Source organism: Choloepus didactylus, chromosome 15 (genome assembly GCF_015220235.1).
Source record: "Choloepus didactylus isolate mChoDid1 chromosome 15, mChoDid1.pri, whole genome shotgun sequence".
NCBI classification, from domain to species: Eukaryota; Metazoa; Chordata; class Mammalia; order Pilosa; family Megalonychidae; genus Choloepus; species Choloepus didactylus.
The window spans coordinates 56,964,952-56,983,403 of NC_051321.1; the positions used below are offsets into that span (position 1 = coordinate 56,964,952).

Genomic DNA, 18,452 nt, shown 5'->3' on the forward strand with positions numbered 1-18,452 from the left:
ATAAGACAGCACGTACAGATGACAATGAAAGAATGAGAAACTACGATTAAGTCACTCCACAGGCAATCACAACAGTTCATGCACTAGGGTCTATGATTTAGAAAGTGTTTACAAACTAGGCTTGTTCTCCAGGATGTGAGCAAAGAGCGCTCAAGAAACCTGACTGCCTTCATTCTCACCAGTCCTTCTACTGCTCCTTTTCTCACTGCCGGCCTTTTCACTCTTTGATTTTAAAGGTGCTGCCTCTGTTTTCTTATCTCTAGCAGACTTCGTTGTAACTGAAGGCTGGCCACCCCGGGAAGTCTCGGACAACGACGTGTTTCTTGAGGTACTGTCTTCCTCATCGGACAACTCGGACTGCATCTTTCTTTCTTCTTCAGAGAGGCGGTCCACAAGCTTTAAGGTCTCACCACTAATACCCTTAAAATATTCAATGGAATGTTTACACACTTCTTTAAGCTGACTTTTCCTAACTTTAACTGTAGTGGTGGTGGTGGTGGTGGTGGTGGTACTGGTGGTGGTGGTGACATAGGTGGGTCTTACCTTTACTGGCAACTTGGATGGAAGCTGTTTGACCTTGCCTTTCTCTGACTGCCCTTGCTTTAGTGTGGCACATACTTTTCTAACTGAAGCTGTGTTATCCCTGTGTGTTTTTTTTACTGGAATTCTGGACTTTACATCAACACATGGAGAAGTAAGGGTTTTGGTTTTCTGAGATTGACTAACCTGCTTCATTTTACTCGTTTTAATGTTTGGCATATGATTTGGTGGGACGATATCTTTTGGTAAAGTGGCCTTTACAGGAAGTTTGGATTTTCGCCTAATCTCTAACGATTCTTTTGTCTTTTGCTGCTCTCCCAGAACTCTCTGCTTATCTCTTATACAGTGTCCATGCAGTACCCCTGTCTTTTTTCCTGATGAGCTTTTTACTGGATTAGCTTTCTCTGTGGAACAACTGGGTGCAGAATGTTCTGTCAGAGCTACATTACTTGTAATGTTATCTGTCTGTGTAGTGGAAGAATCCAAATTGTTGTTGTTATTAAAGTTATCTTTTTGAAAATCATGTTTTTCTTGGGGCCTAATGCCCATCTGGCTATTGGCTGTATTTGAAAGCATTATAGTTTCATTCTCTAATCCCTGACAACTGGTCATCACAGCTTCTGTCTTATCTGTTACTTCTCCAGGGCCTTCTTTCTTCATGGTCATGGTAGATGCAGAAATTCCCATTTTTATAGGCGTGCGCAACTTGGGGTCAACTTTAGAGGTGTTAGTGGCTGCTGCTGATTTCTCCAGGGAGCCACTATTGGATGTGCCTTCCTGATACTCTCCGCTGGTCAGGATGCTGGGGTTAGGTTCGACTGTAGGTGCCTCTACAATTCTCTCTAGATTGGTTTCTACAGTGGTGTCCCCTGAGTGTGGCTGTGGTGTGGCAGTGACCATACTTTTATCCCCTTCCCCCTGGTCCCCTGACTTCCCTTCAGAAGTATGCTCACCAATCTGGAAAAATTGGAGCCTCTCTTCAACAAAATCCCTCTTGCTCATGTCAATTGCACCACTGCGAGTCATCTCAAACATTTTTCCTTCATGAAATGGGAAGGGGTTAGGCTCACTAGTTGGGGTACTTTCGTCAGTTGGTGTTCTGGCTGGTGTTGTATCAGGGGTTGTTGCTGGAGAACGGTCTTCCACTGCCAGACCAAATGGCTTAGTTTCATCTTCCCGTGATTTACTGTCAAAAACTTCATCATCCCCTCGGTTATTAGACCAAGGGTCAAAATCTAGACCTTTGGTTGCAACTGTTTTAAAAGGAGTGGCAAATTCTTCATCTACTTTGTAACTGAAATAAGTATCAGGAAACACTGATCTGTCAGGATGTCTGCCTTCTAGTGTGAAAAACTGGGCCCCCGACTTCTGATCAGTCTTATCAGGAATCTTTTCAAATGAAGAACTTTTAGAAGGTGGTTTATCTTCATCTTGTCCCACCCTTCCCTCCTCCTCAATAACTTCAAGTTTACTTTGGCTAAAAGACCGATCAACTGGCTTCAGAATGCCCTCTGTGTTCCAGACATCTTTCTTAATTTCCATGGTTTGACTTGGGAGTTTAGAATCACTTTCTGTCAAACCATCATCTTCATCTTGCAGGTCATAGCCATCCAGAGAGTCGATCTCAGTGGCATCTGTATCATGAGAAAACTCTGCTGTGGTAGCAATGGAACACTCTGTGATGGACTGGTCATTGTTCCCATTCTGGGTAGTTTCATTCTGAGGTGAATCGAGGCCAAAGGCAAATTCATTATCTTTTCCAGATCCATTAGTTTCCAGTTCTTTCTGGTTGGCAGCTTTTTCAGCTGAAGTTTTGGATTCGGTCACTTCTTTTTGTTCATCATCTACCTCCTTTAATTTGAAGGTATATTTTTTCACTGGGACTGGTTGATAAATAGATTCATCATCACTTGAATCGCTTATGTCTGCCCCTGGAGGAATGGGTGAGGGTGGCTGTACTCTGATGACTGGTTCTGCCAGCTGGTACTTGTCATTCTCATCTTGCAAACTGACTTCAATCATGGCGACCTCCTTTTCAGGGAGATAATGATGTTTCTCATCTGACTCGACGTGGTCTGCATCCAGGGGTGGAGGAGGGGGAAATTCAATATAGGCAACTCTGTTACTTTTAGGTCTTTGGTTAGAGTCTCTGCTCACATCAGTAGGCATTTCATGCTCAACTGTTGTTTCCTCCACTGTTGTCTGCTTTAAGGAGGTTGACTTGGCCTGTTCTTCCTCCTCCGATTCCTCAGAAACTTCAGGAATTGGGCTGGGCTTGCCTGGGATATAAGCCATGAGCGAATCTGGTGTCTTGGATGTAAATTCATAACTTACTTCTTCTGAACTGGGAGTTTCTGGGGTTAAAGGGCTTTTCCCAGAGCTGTCTAAAAAGGATACTTGCTCTAGAGTATCATCTTCTGGGCTACCTTGGGGAGAAGGAGGTTGCTTTTGCTGTCTAGTTGTATAAAAGGTCCCCCTGGTCTCTTGTACTGTCTTACATTCCTGACTTATGATTTTTTTTACACTTCCTTGTTGTATCTCCTTTTCATATTGCTTCCCCACTTGAACAAAACTAACATAAACGGGTAATGTTTTTATTTCTTTCCCTCCCTCTATCTGAGCTAATGGTGCAACTTTTTCCAATCCATCAATGGGACTGTGGTCGAATACATCACTAGAAGGAGATTCCTTTCCTGGACTAATATCTAAAGAATCAGGAGATTTGGTGGGAGAGATTTCAGTTTCGTCGAGAGGCGGACATAAGCCTACATAACTCTGATGTTTGGAAACTTTGCTGATTTCTGAATATGTAACTTTTTCATCGTCTACAGAATTAAAGTGCTGTGTCTCAATGGTCTCTTTAGTCATACATGACTGGGGTAATTTTTGTGATAGTTCATGTTTTGAAAATGACGACTGCTCACAAAAACCATCAGGAATATTAGAAGACAGCATTCTCCTTTCATCAGGAACTCTTACTGGAATGTGAGACACTGCTGAGCTCTCACTTCTCCTGGAGAGTTGATCAAGAGATCCTACTGGACGTTCCCCTTCTTTAACAACATATTCCCTGTATAAGACTCTTTTGGAGGGAGATTTTACAGTCATTTCCTTAATTTCTGAGAGAGAACCATTTGTTAACAATTTGTGTTCTCTCTCAGTCACAGACATAAATTCATTCTTTTCATCAACACTTTTATTCTCGGGGTGACCAGTGTGATTCTCTGTTACATCATGAACAAGTACATGCAACAGTTTTTCTTTCTGTGACTTATTGTTAGTAGCTCCAGAACTTTCCCATGTTCTAAAGACCTTTTTGTCCCATGGTTCCTTAGTTGCTAAATCTGAGGTTACATGACATGCCAAGTCTTTAGCCTGTTGTTCAGAAAAACAGTCAGGCATTGCTTTACTTGACATTTCAGTTCTCTCTTTTTTCACATCATCAGAGCCAGAATCATTTACAACAATTTCAAGGCTCTGGGCGTGCTCATCTTTGGCTTTCAATACCATAAAATCTTTTCGATCAGGCACACTTTCATCTGAGAGGTCTATGGCCTTCTGCTGTTTTTCTCTAGCAAAAACTTGGTAGACAGGCAGCTTGCTCTCCTGAATTTTTTTAACTGGGATTCTGGATTGGCCATCTGGCTTTTTATCTTCTTGAGATATGTCCTTACTTTTTCCATGTATGCCTTGTTCAAATTTTAATCTAATGGAACTAAGTTTAGATTGTTTGAGCTGAAACCCAGACTGGAACCCTTCTGGTGCTGTGCTCTGTGAAACACTTCCTTTGGCTTCAACTGTGGACTTGCTTTCCTCCGTCTGTTGGGAAAGATCCCTCTTCTCTGGGCTGCTGGGCAGACCAGAGGCTTTCTTCTCATCAGCTTGGGAGAAGCCTTGTCCATCACGGCCATGCTGCCTTGCCTTAATCCACTCATCACTGGATGACAACAGCTCTGTTAGCAGTACTTTCTCAGGGCTGCTACTGGTAGAGCTTTGAGAAGAGTATTCTTTGCCATTTCTAGGACGTGACTTTTTCTCTGGGGACTGCAGTTCATCATTTAGCTTTTCAGTTTTGTCACGAAAAAACTGTGACACTTCAGTCAGTTTTTCTTCAGCCTCCTTCACAGTCCTGTCCACCCTGTCTTCATATAGCAACTTCTCTCTACTTCTGTCTAATCTGTCCTCAGTAAAGCGCATCCACATGGCATGTTTTGGACTACTAACATCGCCAGAATAATGCAATGCTGTCACTTTATCAAAATGCTCATCTTTAGACACTTTACCTACACCATTTTCAGACATATCTTTATAGATTTTGGAGACAATTTCTTTTTGGGGGGCAGTGGCTATGTTTTCTCTGGGCCGCTTATCAGACCCCTGTAACTCTGAGCTAGGGGGTCCTGCATGGTCTGTAACCGATTCCTCAGTATCAGAATGAGACACATCTAGCTTTTCTGACAGAAGCATTTTCTCAGCAAACCTGTAAGACTCCCCTCTTAGTTCTGACAACTCATCGTCATGGTATTCTATTGAGTGTTGACTCAAAAGCTTCAGTGTTTTATAAGAGTCATCAGATATGAGTTGAGCAGAACTAGGGCGACTATCTTCTTCTTGGGACACAGGAGTGTTTACTCTGGAGGACTCCAGATAGGAAGGCAATGACTCTTCAGCAGTAAGCTCTTCTTCTTCTTGCTGACCCTGTTCCTCTGAACAAGGAAAAGCATCATGTTTTTCTGGTAGAAAATCTTTTAGGTTAATATCTCCCCGGGATAAGTCTTTCTGATATACATACATTTCCTTTTCTGGATGCTTTTTGGTTTCTCTAATAATGACTTCAGTGGGCTCAGCTTGGTTACCTTTTTCAATGTGGACTTCTATTATACGCTCCAGTTTGGGTTTCATTTGGTTGTCCTTCTCTGCATGCTGGGCTGAGGTTTCAGCAGCAGACTTGTGAACATCTGGAGACACGGCAGACTTATGTTCAAACAGACCTGCCAGTTCTTTGGAAGGGTCCCGCCCGGACTGAAAGGCCTTCATGATGTCATGGACTGACATGGTTTCTTCAATTCTCTCAGAGGCACCTTCACTGCCTGGTGGAGAATGATAAACCATTCTGGTGGTTGTGGTTATATGAGTCTCTTCTTTTACACGCATGCCTTTGCTTAAAACCCGATTGTGATCATCATCTTCACTATTGGCTTTCATTTGAAATGCTTTAACTTTTTCTTTAATACTAGAAGTGGTAGGCTTTGGCTCCAATTCCATAAAAGTAGGTGAAGATTTAGGTGACACAGGCTCCTCTGGTTGGGACTGGGAAACATCTCCAGCTGAGGGCTCATAGCTCCTGATGACATGAACCACTTCAGTTCTTGTTTCTGTAATGACAGGAGGGATGGGAACTTCATGAAAAAGTGGCTTAGGACCAGTGCTTTCAGCACTTTGTGGGGCCGAAGGTGTTTTCTCACTTCTTGTTTCAAATCCACTGTCTGACAGGGGACTTTTATCTTGATCGTGTTGAGAAAAGTCATCTGGAGACTCTAAAATAGTATCTGTTCCAAAAAAGGAATCAGCCATTTTACATAATTCTTTCTCAGAGGTGGAAGGCCTCATGGAGGCTGGAGGCATTTTGAGTTTGTGTTCCTGCAAAGCAATTGCTGGTTTTAAAATTCTTTTCTGTCTCTCTTCACCGTCCTTCTTTGCGTCCTCAAACTTGTACTTTAAGTTTGTCAATGAACTACTCCCAATATCATTTGTTAGGTAATCAATAACTTTCGTCAAGTTATAATCCTTTTCAGAGGTGGCTTTTGCTTTCACTTGCACCCTCTCTGGCAGAGATGGAGAATGGCTCCCAGCAGTTTGTTGTCTTGCTTCGTTTATTTCTTCTGAAGTAAATTCTACCCAGTCGTCTTCAGGAGAGTGTCCTTTTTCACTCTTTGGTGGTTTGGGTGATCCTTTATTGTCTGCACACACATCCTTTTTAAGGATTTCACTAACTTTTACTAAGTCTTCCTTTACTTTCTCAACAATTTTGAAAGGCTCTTCATCATCAATTCTCCCTTCTTTTGGGAGTTCAGGTTGGAATGGCTTCTCCTCAGGCACATCTGTCTGGAGTATTGCAGTCATCCGTATTAGGTCCTCCTTCATTTCAGCCACGTCTTTTAATATCTCCTGACTGGAAGATAAAGAAGATGGTGCAGACAACTTAAGGGCAGAGGGTGCAAGGAACAGAGATGACTTAACTGGAGATGTAGTTCGAGTGAAATAGGGCTGAGGGCGTGTCTCCGTAGTCAGTGTTTTAATGGGTGACAACAAGGCTGCTGCTGATTTTGTAAGTGAATTAGACTCTGGAAGTTTCTTTAATGCTGGTTCTGGCAAAACATTGACTACGGAGTATACTGGCACTGTTATTATTGATGAAGTTACAGATGAGGTAGTTGCAGATATTGACCCAAGGGATGTATAGAGTGCACTTGTGGAAGGAGTTCTTAGAGAATGAAAAGCTGATGGTGCTGAAGAAACATATGACCTGAGTGGGGAAAATGGCATTGCTGTTGTGGTAGAAAACACTTTCTCAACTGTTTCAGTGGCAGCATTAACCACAGAGCTTGTAGCTGTAGCAATTTTGTCCTGTAATGTGGCAGTGGCTTTGCATCCATTGATTAAAGTTGAAGATGATGGATATTTCAGAGGGGAAATAGAACCGTTGACTAATGCTACCTCTGCATGTCCAGGCATCTGTTTCACAGGTGATGGCAAAGAAGATGCCATCGTAACTTTAGCTGTTGAAATGGCATCAACTGCAGATATAGCTGGAGACACCACTGACTTTAAAGGTGATGATATTAGCGGTGCTGCTGATGTAATAATTGACTTAAAAGGTAGACTTGAGGAATACATATTAATGTTTGATTTGGGGGAGGCAGGGGGTGTCATAGTAATTGATGACCTCTCCAAAAGAGACCCTGCTGTAGTCACTGGAGAGGTTCGAGAGGAAAACGTAGAATTGGATGCCAGCCCTTTTAAAGGCATAGCCTCCGTGACTGCGGGCGTTCTAACCAGGGTACCAGAGGAAACTTGGATATTGTATGGAGATTGTGACACCACTGTTTTTATTGGTGAAGAAATCGTCCGAAAGGATCTAATTGGAGATGCCACGTCACTAATGGATTTAACTGAAGATGTTGTTGACGCGCCTAACGTGGATTTGATTGGAGAAGGAGTCGAAACAGACCATATTGATTTTAATGGAGAAGCTGATGGCGTATTTGAGGAAGAACTTGATAAGGAAGTGAAGCCTGACTTGGCTGGCCCAGGCACTGTAATCGGAGCTGTTGTCCAGGACTGGTATGGTCTTGTAGAAAACAATGGCTTGTATGAACAAGTGGTAGGGAGGGATCTTGTTGCTCCTGCACTCCGTTCAACTGTTTCTTAAATTTTAAAATGAAATCAAACACAAAAATCAACAAAAATGGTTGAGAAACAGAGAGACCAGAGAAAAAAATTGGTCAGTAAACTTTGAAATATTACAAAAGCAAGTACAATTGTTTGCATGATTTAGAATAGGAGAGGCAAAAGGAACAATTAAGAAAATGAGGTAAAAAAAGCTACAGATATAACTAATTCAAAGTGGAAAAAAAAATAACATAAATAAAAAACAGAGCAATGTGAAATGAAAGACAGAAAAAGCATGTCGCAACCAAATAGGCCAACAATGGAAAAGAGTAAATGTGAGGAAAGAATTAATGATGAGAAAAATAACCACACTGGAAAACTGTTCTCTTATTTCCTATTGACTTTCTTATGTGCTGGTTTTGAATTATCAGTAGCCATTCTGTTTTGCCTGTATAGGTACATATTTGTTTTGTGCAACCATAGTTTCTAAAGTTCCTTCCTCTTGAACCTTTCAGTGATACAGATTGCACCTACTTAGAACCATATCAATGTGTGTTGCTATAGTTTAAATATCTAAAACTTCTAAAAAACCACTCAAGCCTATTTCATGCAGAGTCAAAAATAACTTTTAAGTGACAGGCAACTGATGTGCAAACTGTGAAGCCACTGGATTTTAAATCTGTATCTTCCATGCACAATTCAGTTATGCTTCGCACTGATAAAAAGCCAATAAGAGCAAGAAATTTTCTGTCAGAATTTTAAAAGAAAAAAACAATGAAAAGGAATGTTTGCATTTATTTTTTCCATGCAGTATATTCCTTTTGGTGGAAGAAAAAGAAAATGTAATATGAAATGATTTAAAAATGCATGTGTTCACACACACACACACACACACACAAAGGAGAAAAAAAAACAGAAAATATGGTTCATGGTTACCATAAGCAAGCAAAGCAACTGAAAACATTTTATCATGCGCAGTATATCATGGCAAACAAGCCAATGAAGTAATACGATTTGTATGCCATATTATGCACAATATAATAAACTTTAAAAATACTTTCACAAGAGCATTTAGAAAGAAGAGTACACTTTTTCCATGAGATATGAAGTCCTTAGTACCTTTTGATATTTTAGGAAAATATTTAATACTGCACTTTAAAAATATATCTGCAATTAAATACACCCATGTCTGTAGCTGTCTTCATTATGGATATAATAAGCACATGGTTCATCTTAGATTTTTTAATGCTCAAAAGGTATCATGGGGAAAATGTAAAAAAACATAATCATATTTTTTAATATCCCATAATTAACCACCTACAGTGGGATATGGTATGTGCGTATATACATGTAACCATATGTGTGTGTGTGTGTGTGTGTGTGTGTGTATGTATTTATCAGTTGCAAAGATATCATAATATTCATGAGATTCATGGATAATACCTCCACATATGGAGCAACCATCAAGTAGATCTACCACTAGGAAAGATGGATGTAATAACCATTTTTCTGGCAGTGGGGCAAGAAACACACAAATGAGGTAAGCACACTCACTGGGGAAGAACAAACACACACTTAGAGCTCTCTACTTCTATAACTCTAGCAGACAAACCAAGCTGGTCACAGTGATTTTGTATGCCTGCCAAGGGCTAGTGTTCTACGTCAGAGTTGATTACAGTTTCACTCCCAGAAAGCACTGGCTCAGAAAATAGTGAAATGCGAAGAGGAAATGAGAATCTGCTTCATCTTTTTTGCTCCTCTTCATGCTGTGCCCGTGCCATTGCTACAATTCAGTCCTTGGTTTAGCAGCTACTCCCACAAGGGTGAAGATTTTCATTCCTAGTGTACATTTAAATTCAAACATTCAGAACATATTCTTTTCTAGGCCTATATATTATTCTAAAGAAAAGTTGAAGAACTAAGGAAAAACCCATCCATTACCCCTCCTAACAAAATTCTCAATAGTGTATTGCTTAACTCTTTTGGAAACGACACACTGCAAATGGAAGGTTTGGGGATACCTTCAATTTGATGATTTGGGCTCAATAATCCCATGTCTCAAGGCAATTTATTTTAGGAGCTACCAGAAACCAACAAAGCATCTCTCTTTTATCACTGAAGGCTGGCTCCATCAGACACAGAAGTCTTCTGAACCACATCCCTGGTTTTATATTTTGCTCTGTAACAAGTAGCCAACTTACTGGTGAGTTGTATATTTTATGCTTTAAATAACATATATTTTGTGATACTCTTGTAGCAAAGGGAATTTCTGGTTCTCAGGCAATAAATTTCACCAGAATCTTTTTTTTTTTGTGTGTGTGTGAGAGGGTGGTATAAGGGATGGGAGACAGGGTAGAGAGGTGGCATTCAGTTGGAGTTCTAATACCAACGCAGGGGCCATGACTTTTCCTTAGTTTTCTTGAATCCTTTCTTACTTCTCTCCATTCCTCGGTTCATATATACCCTTATGCTCCCTTTCATAAAACAAAGTACCCTCTTCTTTCTATCAAAAATCAAGCAAGACAAGCTGCATTTACCTTAGAGTTTACCAAAAAATAGCAATGCATTTTTAAGTGGGAAATTAACAACTGATTTAGTACACACTTGATCTTACAATTCAGTTATGCCCCAAACAAAATAACAGTTTAGGGACCAGTGGTGCTTCTAACCTCAAGGTCCATCGAGCTACTCAAAGCTTAAGGATGTTGCCTGAGGGGTACCAACCGACTACCTAGTAAGGGCCTTAGCTATGCAGCAAAATAATATTCCAAATAAAATTTTTCTACCCAGTAGATTCAGTTGAATAAAAACCATCTAGTTATGAACACACAACATACCTCTTCTGCTTTGTGGTATAATAGAAGTTGCTTTTAGTCAGCCCTTATGTTTTTGGAAGGATTTTGATATTTCTTGTAGAGGAGAAAACTGAGGTCTGGAGAAATGTTCCTAAGTGTGATAGGGTTTCATTTCTCTTGCATTCCCCATTTGGTATCTGAATATAAAAGCTTCCCTAGTAGTTAAGGAGGTAGACTCCAGAAGATTATGCTAAGACTATATGAGCTCAGTATTGGAGGAGTTTCCTGCTGCACATTGTATATACTATGTTGACCCACAGAAACATGAATTCAGGTTGGGAAAAACCAAATCTATGACTTGCGCTGATAAATTTCCAGTCTTTCCTGAACTCAAGTAACTGTGAGTCAGTGGAAAACAGTTAGGAATGATTTACTTAAAAAATTTTTTTTTTGTATAAATTCTTCTAAATGAAGCTTTGGTGGTTAAAGTGATATCCCTCTACCCTACATCAAACATACACAGTGCTGCTCTCAGTACTTTTAGTTTCTATAGGTGGAGGGGGTTGTCTTGAGGGCTGTATAATGACCACCAGAGGTGGTGATTATATGGATGAGGGGGGAGTGGGAGGAGAGAAAGCACACAGAGAGGACGAATGAACACATGAATGAATGTATACCTTGATACCTGCAAGTCAGTTAACAACGAACCAGAACAATTGCTGAGAGGAAAAAGGGCTTAGCCAGTTCAGGGAAGACCAGTCTTATTTAGAACTGTTATTTTAATAAAGGAGAAAGAAGCAGCGGGGTAGGAAATCAATAAACATTTAAAGTGCTACCTCATGAAGGGAAGAAAATATAATTTTTGCAAAGTGAGAAGAAAAAGAATTAGACTAGAATGTAATGACCTAATGGTATTTTAAAAATGAGATGACAAAGTAACTCTATCATCTTTTCTACCATCTCAAATATACAGGGGCAAATATTTTCACTTTTGAGCATAAATTTAGAGCAATACTGCTGTTTATTTCCTAGCACTGTTAACAACCAAAGTGAAATTAAGTTTTTTTAAAAGACAAGTAATAGATGTTGCTAATTAAAAAACAGTTATTGACTTTTTAAAAAAACAATGTTTTGAAGCTATGAGCTGGGGTGCTTGCACTTCATATCTTCAACTATATAAAATACATTACTTAGATTTCATGATAAGGTTTTCCTGCAGGCAGTTTTTCTTTTGCTGATGGTTTCCAAATGACCCCCAAATTCAATGTGTATAGAAAAAATGCCTCTTCTTATAAAAGTCCACATAGATTAGTAAATATGTTAGAAAACTCACTCATTCCAGGCTCAGTCAAGTAGCTGTAGCGCTTACGTAAAGCTAAAGATGCAAAGCTCTGTCGTCTATCTGTTTTCTCAGTCTGAAACAGAAAAAAAAAAGACTGTTTTCAAGTTCCTGTGACATTTTCATAGTATCGAAACATTTTGTAGGATGGCATCCTTATTTTTCTTCTTATGCATTTTCCTTTTGAAAATTAATTTCTTACCAGGGTTTTACAACCCCACTGCAATGTCTCAACCAAATAATCATCATTCAGCAAATATAAGAGCACCAACACAGTGGACTACAGGGAATTACAAATAAAAGACGAGCATTACAGAGACTGCTAATGCTGAGCAGTAAATTTCCCCAAATCCATTTGTATTGAAAGCACATATATCACAATGTACACTTCACTGTATGTGAGTACATTCAATGAAAAAAGACATGGAAAGTTTATTTAACTTACTGCTGTAGTTTCTGTATGTATAAATGTGTCAGGTGTAAACGCAGAGATTCAAAGCAGGTTAACGTTTTATTAGAAATATTGTTACTGAATTCTATGGCAGCTGATTCTATTTGTTTTTGATGTGTGGTTTTTAAAAAAGTCAATTGTCATAGAACTTGGAGAAATAGTAGGAGATTAACTTACAAGGAAATTTTATTCAAAACCTAATTGAAAGAAGGAGGCCACGAATTTTGATTCAAGGCAGCACTGAGCCCACTGAGTAGACACCATGAGCAAAGCTCATCTGCCAGAGAAGAAAAATTTATGGACTAGAAGTTATCTTTAAAATTAAATGGTGGCAGACATGTCCAAGGAATTTTGCAGGGATTTGATCCCTTTATGAATCTTGTGATCAATGATTGTGTGGAGATGGCAGCTAGTGGACAACAGAATAACATTAGAATGGTGGTAATATGGGAAAATAGTATCATGTTAGAAGCCTTGGAACGAGTATAAATAATGTTTGTGTTCAGCAGAGAAATCAACTGCTTCTACATGTCCCTTCCCCAAAGGTATGTTTTTACTGTGATGTAATAATTGGGTTGTGTACATTGTTCATATTAAAATTTTTGTTGAACTTTTGTAATCACCCAAAATGCTTTCTCACGTGCTCTGAATATGAAAATAGAATATTAGCTTTTGTTCTAATTGTTTCTAACAAACTTTTCCTGATGCTTATAAGTTGAGACTGATTTCAAAGATTTTTCTGCATTAAAATGGAAGAATCTTATCAAATATGAAACATGGGGGGAAAAAACTTAATTGAAATACACCTTTAAAATACATGGCCTAGATATGTTTCTTTAAATAGAATATCAAATATCTATTGATGGCCAGTGAGTACATATTTTATATCATATAAAATAGTTTATTTGTACAATAAAACTTCATATGTTAATTAACCATGATCTGTTGATTGAAAAGTTATAACATGGCAGATACTAGGTAAAAGTATGTGCAGGAAACTTTTAAAGAAATGTATATTGATGTATGCCAATCTATCACATTTAAGAATTTTAGTTCTTTTTTGAATGTACTGAAGTATTCTTGTGTGCATGTTGACCAATAGTGAGCCATTCTTTAAGAAAAATGTATACCCTTTTACCTCACTTAAGCTAAGATCTGCAAAAATATAAGGAAGACATTTCCCACACTTCAGCCCTCTGTACTTCTTTTATACAGATTCAATCTCTATTCTACTTCTGAAAGAATAAAAGCAGAAGTGTTCATATTACCTCATCATCTTGATCTGACTCTGTCTCCTTTTGGTTCCAAGATGCATTGCAGAGACAAGGAATATTATAATGGACAGCAGGGAAAAGAATATCAGGATATGAAAAGGACTGAGTAGGGAGCACAAAACGCAAGCTGATTTAGAAAGCAAAGCAAATCAAAAGAAGGCAACAAAAAATATCAAGAACTGTACATCCATGGCAAATTAATGTGTGACATTATTTGAAAGCATAAAGTCTATGAACTACCTACCAGCAGAAGCAAAAGCAGTAACAGAGGACTCCATTGAACAAACCATAGAAATCTGACACCACAGTAACAAGACTTAGTCAGTCTACACACAGAGACTCATAAAACTTCAAGAGCTTTAATCATGTTACAAAGCATTCCTTAATTGCATACCAAGGGCCTACTTCTTCAAGACCAGGGGAAGAAAATGAAAATAGACCAATATTAAAAGATACCTTTTTATGTGCTGGCAAAGTAATATTTAAGTTGCAAACAGCTGTTTGAGGCAGTCCTTTTGTTGTCTTTGGTTCTTTCAGAAAAGACAGACGACCACAGGGCTCTTGGCTACTGTCTCTAATCTGGAAGAATTTGGGTAGTTGACAGTTATACAAAGAGACTTTCCTGAAGGTTCCTTTCTATATAAGAGTTAAGTATGTTTATTTTATGAAGCCCTCTGAGATACAGAAAAGGGAAAGGGAAAATAACAATTACATGTCATCCAGGGCAGTCGCACTTAAACTCGGCAAGATTTCGAGTGCCTAATTCCTAGCCGAAACACCGGACTGCTGTGTCTGCTTGTCTCATCCTGACAGTCCATTCTATAGTCTGGTTTTATGCATTTTCTTCCTGCCTAATAATTTTTTTTCTTAAAGCCTTAGTATAAAGGCAGTTTTAGTGACAATAACAAACAGCAAATAATAATGTTAAAGGCAATAACAATAATAATAAAACATTTGTCCTTTCTCCTACTTTGAGGAGGAAGTTCTCTCCAGAATGTTCCCTGGACTCCATCAGAAATGGAGATAAAACTTGAATAGTAATGATTTCCATCCATTATTTTATTACTAAATATGATGCATCTTATTCTAGCTTGTTTGGTCTTACAAAAACGTGCTAAAATATAGATGATTATTAAGCTATTTATAGGTAAAGACGTTTTAACTAATTATTATTAAGTTTTACTGGCTTGAAAGTATACTTGGGCAGAACTAGGACAAAACCTGGCATTGTTCTTGTGAGTTCAGGTTTGGTGGAATATTCAAGCTAAACAAATCATTAGAACCCTTTCTTTTTATTCTTTAAGTTTTTTTTTTTTTTTTTTTTTTTTTAAATCATAGTGTCTCTGTTAAGGATGGTTTACCTTGATGGAAAATGGCAGTCTATTTTCTTTGAAAGCATAAAAGTTAAAAACAAGTTGCTGTCCTCCTTTGGTAAGTGGGGCCAGATTTCCATAACAATCAACATAAATAGGTTTTCCTTCCAGAACCTTTTAAAGTAAAAGAAATACATAACTTAATGTTAACTTCAGTTGGAAAATTTTTGAAATCTGAATTCACAACATTAAAAGACTGACATGTTTTTATGTCACATTACTTCTATGGCTCTGTTTACCACAAAAAAGTTAAGTTCATCGGCTCACAGTTCAGCAGTTGTGATTGGAAACTGTATCATAGACATGTACAAAATGGAATTAGTTATTTCTCTCTATTCTGGCAACCTTAAAAATGTTTGAGAGAAGTGCCTAATAGATTTTGAAAGAATTTTTTTGACTCTTAGCTATTTACATGATGAGTCGGTTTGAAAAGGGAAAGTCACGTATATAGACAGTAACCATATAAATGAGATAACTCAAATAGCCCCAGGAAAAAGGAGACTATGACTTTAGATTCATTAGTACTACATTTTAGCCAACTAAGCTAACCCCGAAGACACTTAAAATAATTTGAGAAGGAATCTATACTGAGTAAAATCAATATTGTAGTTAATATTTATGAGTGTTATTATTGCTTCAAAATAAAACCCCTTATCCAGGCAGTGTAATTAAATAAATTTGTTTTTGTGTACCAGGTACCTCAATATCTTTGCTTCTTGCAACTTCCTCAAAATTTTCTTGCTGCTCTAAAGTTTTGTCCACTTTGTCATCTGTCATGCAGAAACATCGCAGGGAGGATTCCACAGGATCATTCATTTTGGCAAAAACAACAAACTTGGCCATATATGGAACACATATTAATTCTCTGTACAGTTGTGTGGCTAACCCAACAGTTTCTAAAACTTGATGGCAGTCTGCAAGCCAAAATCTGAGAAAAACAAAAATGAAACAAAACAAAAACAAAGCAAAATATGAAAATTAGGTGATTTAAAAGCCAAATCTTAAAAAAACACAATTAAAAATTAATGACTATAAGGAAACAAAACAAAAATATTAACTTGTTTATTTAAACACATAGACCAGAGCAAAAACATTTACTTCATTTCTCAAACACACAAACCCTGTGTATTTTGCTAAGAAAAGGCTAAGAATTTTACTTCTCTTTTCTTTCCAATAAACTTCTTGTCCCCTTCTTACACATAACCATGATAATCCTTTCTTTCTACTCCCTGCTCCAAAATTTAATCTATGGCTTTACCATTGGAAGGAGCAAGAATTTTGAGGGAAAAATGGAAGAGAAGGAAAATCCTATCCCACTGGAAGGAGCAAGGCTAGCACGTTGTATCTTCCTGTGAGAACTGGAGAAAATGGTTCATATTAGCAAGTTTTAAATTTCTGAATCAAACCCAACTTCACCAACAAAATAATAAAAAAAAAATCACACTGATATTGAGCACAATAATTTTCACTTTCCAAAAAATAATAAAACTAATTCCTTAACATTTTCTGAAAGTCTTTATTCCCATACCTGGCTGAAACATTGGTTGTAAAAGAGACACAATCCTTTATAAATGTCAAAGGAGTAGTTCCTGTGATGTCTTCCCACTGAGCAGGCGAGGTGCCCCCTGAGAGAATAATAAATAGGTTCATATGATGATAGGAGATGCTCCTTGTAAAAGTTTCATCATTTTCCTGTCCTTCTTTCTGTACAGCCAGATACTGGCAAAACTGTAACGCTTTTGATTTCATGACATGTCCTGAAGGTAGTTTTCCTCTCTACTCTCCTTTTATACTTTGGCTTGTTGTGATCACATTGAAAGATATTATTAGATATTTAAAAAATTACTTTTCTGTTTTTTGGTTATGAAAGAATGGCTTATACCTGGGGCAGTCAATTTATAAGTGCAAAGAACTGTCATTTCAGAGAGACAATGTAATTTCTATTTTTTTTTTTTTTTTTTTAAAGATAAGACTATCAAGAAAGTTAAGCAGCAGCTCATTTTTGTATTGGCTGAACCACTGAATTTTTCATGGTGAAAGGGGGAATCAGCCATTAATATGATCCTTCCAAAAAATAAAAAATAAAAATAATCTTGGACTTTCAATTAGATATCAGATTAGATTAATCAAATGTGGATGAACTCTGGATTCCATGTCCTTATCACAAAATGTGTTTCCCTAAAGCCTGCATATTTAGTCTATAGGATTACCCTGGTGAATAGAGTGGATGAGAATGCTTTAATCATGTACTCAACACTTTGCTTCTACAGGTGCTCCGTGGGAATTTCTATTTTCCCTGGAGTCCATCCAGTTTCCTGGTAGTCTAAAGGGTATTTCTAGGTTCACTGTCTCTGTTTAGGTCACAGAGATATTACCTAGTTCCTCGGTAGATACAATAATGCCTCAATAGAACTTTAAAAGGGCTCTATTACTAGCTGCTAAACTTAATAGTGGGAATGTGGGGGGGGAAATAATATCACCAAATATTAAAAGTCACGAGATCAGCACCTTAAAGAAATGATTCCAGGGGTAACAGAGAAGAGGTGATGGACAAGTAAAAATTTTCACTCTCTCTTTTCACTTTTATAATGTTGACAAGGATGCTTCAAAGGTTTTACCCTTACAAAAGATTCTTTCTTACAGAGAATCCTTACAAATGCTAGCATCAATAAAAGTATAGCCAAACCAAACCTGTAATGCTGCAGAGAAGGCGCAAATTGGGTGTGGTGTCCCCCTTGTACCCATTGGATACACCTTCCCCTGAGGGTGGGGGCACTGGAATGGTCATTGTGATTGGTTTATGGAATTTCCTTCTTCTTGGTTCCACAGTGACAATTGGACTAAATGTTGCTTTATTTCCAAGGATCTTTTTCACGATTTCATCTGGAACAGGCTGGGCCTAGAAACAGAAAGGACTTCAATAAAAGCTTTTCTTTCATCAGAAAGCTGATGTTTTAATACAAATGAGAAGGAAAACAAACAGCCAACTAAAAATACATCTCTTATTTATCCCCTCTTGCCATTTTAGGAAGGGGTTAAAAAAAAAAAAAAAACGAAAACTAAAAAAAAAAACTGAACACTGTAGTAAGTTCATGTAGGATCTAGTCAGCTGAGTATCTCACCAATAGAACAGGAATGATATTGGCATACTTAAAAACCAAGGCTTTCAGGTAATTAGCCAGGAACTGTATGAAACAGTGTTTTCAGGGTCTCCAGTGACTGGTAATGCATCCTACAGAAGTTTGGAATGTGTGGAAAAGCTGCGAAATTTGGAAGCCCCCCCCAACC

At 38.1% G+C, this 18,452-nt stretch overlaps 2 protein-coding genes across 18 annotated transcripts in view; one reads left to right on the forward strand and one right to left on the reverse strand.

The window, feature by feature from the left end:
* Window positions 1–18,452, reverse strand: part of ANK3 (ankyrin 3) — a 516,597-nt gene that overhangs the window by 34,935 nt on the left and 463,210 nt on the right. For 11 of the 17 annotated variants that reach the window (XM_037804170.1, XM_037804174.1, XM_037804175.1 and 8 more), the window contains 7 exons: window positions 17,856–18,063; window positions 16,693–16,789; window positions 15,864–16,092; window positions 15,153–15,278; window positions 14,248–14,370; window positions 12,061–12,142; window positions 180–7,961 (listed from right to left, as the gene is read on the reverse strand). In XM_037804170.1, the coding sequence (XP_037660098.1) occupies window positions 180–7,961; window positions 12,061–12,142; window positions 14,248–14,370; window positions 15,153–15,278; window positions 15,864–16,092; window positions 16,693–16,789; window positions 17,856–18,063 (8,647 nt within the window). Of the gene's footprint in view, window positions 1–179; window positions 7,968–12,060; window positions 12,143–14,247; window positions 14,371–15,152; window positions 15,279–15,863; window positions 16,093–16,692; window positions 16,790–17,855; window positions 18,064–18,452 lie in introns of all 17 variants that reach the window. The other 6 variants (XM_037804181.1, XM_037804182.1, XM_037804183.1 and 3 more) reach the window with 3 other exon arrangements.
* Window positions 12,780–13,086, forward strand: LOC119510093 (small nuclear ribonucleoprotein G-like). Its single transcript, XM_037804184.1, is given in 2 exon segments — window positions 12,780–12,801; window positions 12,804–13,086. Coding segments are annotated over 2 exon segments (225 nt in total). The 3' UTR covers window positions 13,007–13,086.